The sequence below is a fragment of the Phodopus roborovskii genome, unplaced genomic scaffold (assembly GCF_943737965.1).
Source record: "Phodopus roborovskii unplaced genomic scaffold, PHOROB, whole genome shotgun sequence".
Lineage (NCBI taxonomy): Eukaryota > Metazoa > Chordata > Mammalia > Rodentia > Cricetidae > Phodopus > Phodopus roborovskii.
In genome coordinates, this window is record NW_026126576.1 from 8,418,687 (window position 1) to 8,428,923 (window position 10,237).

At 34.8% G+C, this 10,237-nt stretch overlaps 1 protein-coding gene across 1 annotated transcript in view; it reads left to right on the plus strand.

Annotated features, from left to right (window-relative positions):
- Cntn6 (contactin 6) overlaps positions 1–9,960 on the plus strand; it is a 197,064-nt gene extending 187,104 nt beyond the window's left edge. Inside the window, exons 18-20 of the mRNA XM_051203481.1 lie at positions 7,776–7,888; positions 8,713–8,881; positions 9,689–9,960. Coding sequence (XP_051059438.1) covers positions 7,776–7,888; positions 8,713–8,881; positions 9,689–9,786 — 380 coding nt within the window. The 3' untranslated portion in view covers positions 9,787–9,960. The remainder of the gene's footprint in view (positions 1–7,775; positions 7,889–8,712; positions 8,882–9,688) is intronic.
- The last annotated feature ends 277 nt before the right edge of the window (positions 9,961–10,237 follow it).

Here is a 10,237-nt window from a genome sequence, read left to right on the forward strand (position 1 = left end):
TATTTTCTTTTGTGTTTCTCTCTCTCTCTCTCTCTCTCTCTCTCTCTCTCTCTCTAGGGGGATTCGTGGGTATTTTGGAGGGTATTTGTATTTGTATTTAAATTATCTTTATTCATTAAAATTATTCTTAGACAATTTCACACCTGTACACAATGATCATTCTTACTCCCATTACCTCCCATAAACCTACTTCCCTTCCCGACCCACTATCCTCACAAATATCTCTCACACAATCAAGTCTGTCTATTTGATTTCCCAACCAACTAAATTTGATCAGATTATTGTTGTAACCTTTGTTTTAAAGCTATCCTTTGGATACTTGTAGACTCATCAGTGAATAAAATATTGAAGACCCTTATACCTACATCTTAGAATATATCAGTAGCCAATAATTCAGCAGTAAAGGGTGAGGCCTACTAAACCCTTTCTGCTTCCATGACTTATTGTTGTCAGGACTTATCTTGTATGAGCCTATTGTGGATAAACACAATTGTCATGAGTGAAAGTTTGCATTGAATGTCTATAGTAGAAAATGTCATTTTAGAGCTCTTTTTTGTATCTCAGCTCTTAAATACTTCCAGTCCCTCTTTCATAATGTTTCATGAGTCTTAGAGGATGTGGTATTTATTACTTTTTTAAGTCTAAGATCACAGTAATCTCACTCTGCATCTTGGGCAGTCAAAGGTCTATATCCATTTCCCTTTGTTTTAAGGGAGATTTCTATGACTAAAGTTGAGAGGTTCATTTGTCTATTGTTATAAGAATTGCCATTTTTCGGGCAGCCATTGCATATTGAACTAATTGATATTCTGAGGTTTAAATTTTTATTTTTGAAATTATAGTAAAAATGCATTATCTGCTTCCCTTCCCTTTATCAATTTATTCCCTCCAACACCTGCAATCTACCTCCTGTTCTCCTCGCTCTCTCTCCCAACCCGTGTGTGTATGTGTGTGTGTGTGTGTGTGTGTGTGTGCATGCATGCGTATCCCTAAATACATAAATACAACCAGATCAGCCTGTATAATGTCACTTATAGGTATATGACTTAGGGCTAACCATTCGGTAGTGGATAACCAATATCAGGTGACACTCTTCCCTGGGGAAGATGACTGTTCTTATTCTAAGCATACCCCTTTTCCTGTCCTTCTTTGTCTAGGATGAGACTCCAATTCCCCCCTTTCAGTAGCATGTGATTCATTTTAATTGTGTTCAGATCTTCTTTAGGAAGCCACACTGATTAGACTTCATGGGTGTAGCCTAGTCTCTCAAATTTCTAGGAGACACAGTCTCACAGCAGTCTTCCTGTTCTGCTGTCTCTTATTCATGCTACCTCATTTTCTGTAATGATCCCTGGGCCACAGGTGTAAGAGTTGTGTTTGTATTGTAAACCCAACCAATTCCTGACACCAGTGAAGTAATGGAACTTGGAGGAAAACTTACGTCCTTCATTGTATTAGGCTATCATAATTTCTGACTATATTCTAAATATTCATCTTTAAATCCACATATAAGTGTAGTTCTCATCTCCTATCAAACACAGACTCCTTGTAAGAGGTGATGACCACTACAGAAAACCACACCTGATAAAGTTGTAGAGGGCAAATGATACAGTGTTGCCCACAGCCAAATGGTAAATCCACAACTTAGTTCTTTTAAATTTATCTTTAAGATAAATAGACTCTCTATTCATAGAGTTCCTGATAGTTTTGTCTTTTTGTTTATTTGTTTTATTTTGGGGATTTCAAGACAGGGTTTGTCTGTGTAGTGTTGTATAACAGGTTGGCCTCCAGTTCACAGAGATTGCTTACCTCTGACTTCCTAATGCTAGAATTAAAGGTGGGCACCACCACTGCCTGGCCTGATATTCTTAATAACAGGAAAAATGTCCTTTTTACAACACTACCAACTGCCTTCTTCCATGTATTTGTGTCTGAGGAGAGTACATTTAACTTTGGGCTATTTCAAAACAATGTTCAAAGAGTAGGGACAGGACACCAGGGTAAGAGAGGTAGGGGATATAAGAGGGGATAACTCATCCATACACTATGTTTTTGACTTGTGTAAATATGTTTATTGTGTGTATGTTTCTAGGAGGTTACATGTATGTGTGAAGATTGTGCACATGGATGAATGTTTATGTGAATGCCAAAGGAAACGTTCAGGAATACATCCAACTTTGTTGAGATAGAGTGTGTGTACTGGTGGGTTTTGTGTGCCATCTTGACACAAGCTAGACTCATCAGAGAGGACGGAATCTCCATTGAGGAAATGCCTCCATGAGATCCGGCTGTAAGGCATTTTACCAATTAGTGACCATTGGAGGTAGGCTCTGCCCATAGAGTGTGGTGCTGTCCCTGGGCAGTTGATCCTGGGTTCTATAAGAAAGCAGGCTGATCAAGCCTTGGGATGCCAGCCACTAAGCAGTTCTCTCCATGGTTTGTGCATTAGCTCCTGGCTCCAGGTTGCTTCCTGTTTCTGTTCCTGTTCTGACTGGGTTAGGTGATGAACAGCCATGTGGAAGTGCAAGCCAGTAAAATCTCTCCTCTTCAGCTTGCTTTTTTGTCACGTTGTTTTGTTGCTGCAATGAAAACACTAAGACAGTGTTTCATTCATCTATAGTTTACAATGAGCACAGGCTAGAGTTGCTGGTCAGCCAGACCATGGATCCTCCTGTTCCATCTTCCAGAGTATGCTAGTATGTACCACCATATCTGGCATTTTTAAATTCTGAGAATTGAACTAATGCTTGTGAAGAACCACTTTACCAGCTATTTTCTCAGACGAGGTCTTTTAATTTTATAACTATGAATACATACTTGTACCTGAAAAGCAGAACTGTAGATGATGATGCTGACTTCTGGAGGCTGTGATGAGAACCAAGGATATACCATACATAACAGAGAAATGATAGCTAAGATACAGTGAGGGCTCCTTTCATGGCGGCATGTATACAACACCACTTTGCCCAAAATTTCACTTTAATTCTTTTTTCCATTTTAAAAGAAACAAAAAGACTGCTACTTTTTAGCTTCTTTTTATGATTTTTTTAAAGAGAAATTTCATCAGTGGCCATACGAGGACACCCAACGTGTTAGAGGTAAAATGACTTTAATGAAACATTGAAGACAGTCCTGATTCTAAGTGGCATCCTGAATTTAACTTTGATTTTCCATGTCCTTGAGGTGACATCAAGATCACCTCTGAATACTGGTAGCTGCCAAAAAAAAAAGTCCTCATCCATCACACATTGGAACTGTCACCATCTAGATTTTCAATTTGGTACTTGCTCTTTCATTGTAAAGTCAGGAAAACGAGAACTCACATTTACCAAAATCTCTGCAACTCATGATTGGCTATCATGAGGGGCAAAGCTGTGGAGAGGACAAAACTTTATTACTTTTTTTTTTTTTAAATATAAAGATTCTGTCCTCTACTCAGTGAATAATGCTGCCATGAGTCACATACAGTCATAAGTTCTAATGTATTCTTGCCAACTGAAAATTTCTCTTTTATAGGGTAAATAACCTAGAAAAAGAGAAAGACAAATAAAACCACAACATATTCTCAGAAATATCATCATGAAAACAAGAGGCTAAGATACACATAAGAAAGAGTGTGGAGAATGGTGTGTATTTGGATAATTTTATGCCCAATATTAAGTGTCAAAAGAGCTCTATATGTACATGTCTCTACAAATGTAGGTAATATAAGTCTTCAGAAGCACATTTTCATTTCTATTTAAAGTAATAATAGTGGTGATGATGTTACTATGGTAGTTATTTTCAAATACACATAATGCACTTTTAAGTATTGCACCTTAGTAACAATAATGCAATTTTAGGACAGGCAAGAGTTACAGCAAATGCACTGAGATTGGCACAGGCATCACTTCGATAACACTTAGATTTACAAAGAAAATGTTTACATCAATTGCAAGAGGAAGAGGAAAGTATAAACAAAACACAGTGTCTGCTGTAGAAAGTCATTTTCAGACATTGCAACAGAAAGTGTTTGCAAATTTTGGCTCAATTTGGCCCTGGACATTGACTGACTAGCACTCTGTACTGGCTTCTTTCTTGCTGTAAATATGCAATCAATCCATATTTAGACATAAAGGAAGCATTAAGCATTTATTCCATCTTGCACTCATGTTCTTTCTCTCTTGCCCAAATGTCAACCCCATGCTGTTACTTAGAAGTGTAACATAAGAAGTTGTTTTTGAATTGGGTTCACAGTGTGAACTACAGCTGAATATAAATGCCATCTACAGAAAAATTGATTACAGAGAAACCATTAGAGCTGGGACGGGCTACTTTAATGCCGCTCTGTCACTTCATTAATTGAACACAATTTTGGTCTTTAAAAATTGCCTGTAAAAATTAAAGCAAAGTAGAAAAATTGTGTGTTGAGTTTACCATACATGAGTGTGACACAAACAACATAACATGTTATGTAACGTATGTACAACAAATATTTTGCTTAATATATCAGAAATTTTAATTTTATTCAAAACATTTGGTCTGTGCCTTAATCCTCCACATCAAACATGGCCTGTTAATAGTGCTAATATTAAGCTGATAGCTTTGAAAACACCTTTAGAAGTTTTTGGTCATTTTGTTGTCATTGTTGTTGTTTCTAAGGTCAGATAGATGACACTGATACCCATGTTTCTAAATTAAGATAAAATAAAGACAAAAGAGGTCATAAGCCATAACTTCCCAGGAAGTTAACTGAGAACCCTTTGGGGCATTTTCCTTTCATAAGTAGTCAGTGAACTCAAGAGCAGTGTCACAAAGGCACGATCTTCAAAGTATGTTAGTCTTATTTAGATAAAAATCATTTGTAAATGTCGGAGTCATATTATTACTGACAAAGCACTTTCCACAGAACTGAATATTGGTTATTTCATAACAGGACAGTAGAGAACCATTATACTTAGGAGGGACAAGTAATAGTCATTGAGACTTTAATATGAAGCACTGGCAAAGTCAAGAAGGCTTCTTATTGTATTTCATATGAACTGAGAAATTTATGAACCAGGAATTATGATTTTCATTTCAGAGATAATACTAGGGCTCTTGGGTGCAACTTTTTCTGCTCTTTGACCTCAAAATTAGTCTTCCTACCCTCTAGATGGCAAGAGAAGCCAAATATTCTAAGTAATCCTTGTAACTGGTCATACATACCAAGGAACTCTTCTCATGGTGTGCCCCTGGGATGTTTTGCTATCTGTTTGAAGAAACAAAGGCATACATATCAATGGCAAGTTTATTGTCAAAGTCACTACTGTATGTCTTTCAAGGTAGTGAAACTCAGCTCCCTGCTTCTGTGCATGTTACTTCAACAGGTGACTCTGTATTGAAAGGAATTATTTTACTGAGCAAACAAAAACAAAAAAATAGCAACAAATGAATGATATTTGCAGAGAAAAAAAAAAAAAACCCTTCCAGTGACATTGAATGGCGGAATTTGCAGGTGCTCAGTGTGTTGATGACAGGATGCTGTTAGTGTTGATGAATTTTTGTGAGGAAATCTGTCCAATGAGTATACTAGATAATTAATTTTCTGATATCTAGTGAGAATTTTTATATTATCTCTTTTATAGCTGAAGAAAATATTATAAAATCCACTTTGGATAAATTAAGATAGCTGTAACAGTATGGTTGTCAACAAGCCAATCATAAATAAAAAATATAATTTGGCATGTATTAAGAGTGCAATAAACACAGATATTTTATGCCTTTAATTGCAATTTGGTATATTTTGTCAAGAAATGATCTAGGGTATGGACAGTCAAATTAGTCCCTATAAATATATATGGAAGGAGGTCTGACAATGGTAATATCACCTTGATCATAGGACAGCATGATTAATACACTGTACTCCTTTCGTCAACTATGAATCATGTCAACACCCATTGCATATTCAATATGACAAAGGAAATATGTCTTGGAGCAATTTTAGTTTTAGACTGCATGGTGTGGGTTTTCTCCTTTTTATTTTATTTATTATTATTATTATTATTATTATTATTATTATTATTTGTACATCTAAATTGTCAGTTTATCAGTGTTGGAACCATACACTGTTCTAGGTGTTAATGATACAGAGAATCAAAGGGCACATGGCATCAATGGCCTCAAAACTTTATAAAAGAATACATGAAAACAACCAGGTATCTTTCAATGTAATGAAAGTATAGTAACTAATAATTGGACCCCATGAGAGTACTGAGTAAACACATCTCTATCTGTAACACACCAAATTTTGCAACAAGGTTAGGTGATCGGGAGCAGACTTGGGGATGCCAGCAGCGCCCCTAATTGAGCATCTGACCCTACTCAAGTGAAACATAAGACACTGAATAGAAGTTAATTCAAAAAGCTCAGGAATTCACATTTGCTCTGTTGTTGCTCTAATGAGTTAAATGCTGGGCTCACTCAGCAACTCACACTCAAAACAGACATGTCTTTCTGGGCAGTTTTGTCTCTGCCTCATCTTTCCAGATGAAATATTTTAAATCTCCTCTTTTTTTTTTTTTTTTTTTTTTCAGCATCAAAAAAATAATCATGCGCACTCTTTGAAAAGCAACATGTTGTCATGGAGAACCCACTAGAAGAGAAGCAAGAGGCCAGGATTCTGTTTTGACTCAGCTACTTGTTAGCTGTGTACATGGGACAACTGAGTTCCTACTCTACAAGCCACATTATCATTCCCATGAGTAAATTGTTAAAGATGAACTGTATCAGAATAGGAATTTTCCATTCTCCCTTCTATATGGCTACTCCTTCTCCCCAAGAAAGCATTAATTCCAAAGTACTGAGACCCCAAGTTTGGGTTCATAGTAGCCATTATTTGGAGTGATCAATATACCTGTAAAGATTTTCTCTACTTTTGGGTTCCAAGACATTATTTGTATTATAAAGTATATATATTTTTAAGGGCACAGCCACCCTTGGCTGAACTAACATAGACATGTGTCCAAATTAAGGTCTCTCATCATTTAATTGATTAAACTACCAGATTTTCTTTAGGATTTCTGGGCTGGCTATCTCCATGTAGAGGAAGTTTCAACCTTAAGTACTGTGCACAGTTATAATGTCTGACACATATACTGAGGAACAAAAAGTAGTCTATGGAAAACTGACCAGACAACATGGCCATGTGATAAGAAGGACGGGAGGAATGTATTTACAAGATGACACTCTTTTTCTTAAGGCAGTGCTACATTCTGGTAGGGTTTTAAGAAACTTTTCTATATATTTCATATTTCATTAGTATCTTTTTGCTTAAAATATCATGAATTGGTTTTGATAATTACAGTTAAAATAGTAGTACAACATTAAATATTACAAAGGTATTAGAAATGAACACCAGTATGTATGCTTCTGTGTATTTATGTAGAATGCTTCAATTTAAATTTAGTTAACTTGTTCATTGATTAATAGCCAATTCCAAAAGTAAGTATCCAAAACCTCTATCTCTTTCTATATTATGAAGTAAGTAAACTCAACCACAATGTTTAATAAATTAATATCAGATGCTCAGCAAGCCATTATTGATTTACATGCCTTTCACAAAAAAAAAAAAATCCCCAAATGACCAGAATTTGAATACCAGAATTTCCTTACTATGATTAGAATAATTATATTTTAAATGAAAATAAAATATATTTTCTCCTTTCCTCCTAATGATGGGGCCTTATTTTTACTTTTTATGTTGCTACATTATAATACGGATTAATTCACATCCATTTTGATCTTTGTATTTAAAGCTCCAAGCCAACCACCGGCAAATATTGCCTGGAAGCTGTCAAATTCTAAATTATGCTTGAACTGGGAGCATGTAAAGACCATGGAAAATGAGTCTGAAGTTCTGGGCTATAAAGTAAGTATTTAGTTTTCTATTTAGTCATATCAATTACATTATTAAAGAACAATGTTGCAATCAAATAAAAACAAAGTTTGTTTACATGGATTTATCAGGATTTTTTTAAAAAATTGCTTGGAAAATAGTCTTGCAGTTTTCAATTTTCATTATAAGGTTCTGTGTTTTAGGTTCAGTAATGGATACAGAGTAATGTGATGTGGAGAATGAGAAATCCAAATCATAAATCATAAATTTTATTTTAAATCTCCATAGTATTACTATGGCTATCAAGAAATATTAGCTCTTTAGATTTGCAGATGTGATACATGATTGATATCAATAACTAATTTAAATAGAACATTAGAAATTAGGATAGAATGTGATGTGGGCTCCTAACAGCATAAAAGAATCTCATAAGAACATCATTGAGTACCTTGAGCATCTCTAAGTGTCCAGGGCAAATAATATGCTGTAATGGCAATGAAAATTAACTCTGGGGACATATACACACACATACACACATTCAGATATTTGTAGTGCTTCCAAACTGAACAATGACATTTCATATCAAGCCCTTGAGCAATATATTCAAACTCCATACTTAAGATAAATCTATTCCTATGCCAAGGATATAGATATTAAAGAAATGTCCCTTCTTTAAAATAAATTTAATGATGAGGCAACACTGGATGTTTGCCCACAAGGAGTATGATGTTGGTAATGACACACTCATTATAAATTAGATCATTGTTATAAACATGTTCCTTATCTCCCTCCATAAGAGCATTTGAACCTTTTACAAACTCCAGCCCCATCTTAACTTGACTTTTCCTTTTATACAGATTCTCTATAGGCAAAATAGACAGAGTACAACTCATATTTTGGAAACAAATAATACATCTGCTGAGCTTTTGGTTCCATTTGAAGAAGACTATTTGATTGAAATAAGAACAGTTAGTGATGGTGGAGACGGAAGCAGCAGTGAGGAAATAAGAATTCCAAAAATGTCCAGTAAGTCAAGTTGCTGTTTCTGGCATAGACTTGCAATCTAGGCAGCTACAATAGGAACGTTCCCGGGAACTTTCCTATCATTGTGTAAATGTTGAGTGACAAACTAAAAGGTTTGTTTCCATTTTCAGTTCTGAGCCAGAGGTGACAAACCAGGTTTTCCTTAACTCATCTGTCAAATTTAACAATGAACATGCATTTTTATAATGTTCTATTTTCTCATTCAAAAATGAAAAACAATAAAATAAAAACAAGCAAAAACGAAATGAAGGAAGGAAGAAGAAAACAAAAGAACAAAAGGAATAATTTCATAATTTTTATACTGGCACAAATTTAGGACTTTTTGTCAAAGATTTCAAAGTTAGAACAGTGAAATTGAAGCATTTATTCTTATGGTGTTCTTTCTATGTCTGTGGCAGACATAGAAATCAATCATAGCATTTAGACTGAGCTGAAACTTTCTCAGTCCCATTTTCCAAATAGGCCAGTCCCAGAGATAGCAAGAAATACTGTTTTTGCTTTAGAAATTTCAAGCTCTCATCTGCGTAAGCTTTTAAGTAGAAGATACTGATCACCAAATGCTGGCCAATTTTAATATTATTTTAGTAGGCTTCATAAATTTGGGTATTTTTCTTTTTCTATTTTACATTTGAGATGACATCCTATGACAGAATAAGTTGTTTATTTAAATACAATGTAATAGAATATTATTAGAAGACAAATACAAATGTATAGTTTCTGTGTTGTGTTATTAATCAAATAACCAGTCTTATTTCATGTGAGGTTATTATTGCTGTTTGTATTTTTCAGGTTTGAGTTCCACAGGAGTTCAGATTTTAAAGCCCAGTACTCAGTTCCTGTCAATGGTTGGGATTTTTTACTGTTTTGCTATTAAACCACTTTCATAATGAGTCAATCCATGGATCTTTGGAAATTTTCTGAAAGCAAATCATTATGTAAATACATTCGCCAACCTCCATTACAAGACATATTCTTAATACAGAATTGTTTGGAAAGAAAAAAATGTATATTACTAAGATCTTGTAAATATCTGTGGTACATTAATAAAATGGTTTTAAACACTTTGAAACACTTTGAATTTTAATGTCCACACATCATTACACATTTCAGGGTGCTAAATTAATTTGGGGATATAAAACTGCTGTGTCTTTCAGGTGACTTATATGGAGAATGTAAATAACCACCTCAATTAACGATCACAGAAATGGGACAAGTGTAAATTCATGCCCATTTTATATGCTCCAGAAAATATACTTCATTATTTATATTCCTAGTCTTATTTGAAACAAAACACAATCATTTGTTTAAAGCTGAGAGTCTCCCAGATACCGGATTTTC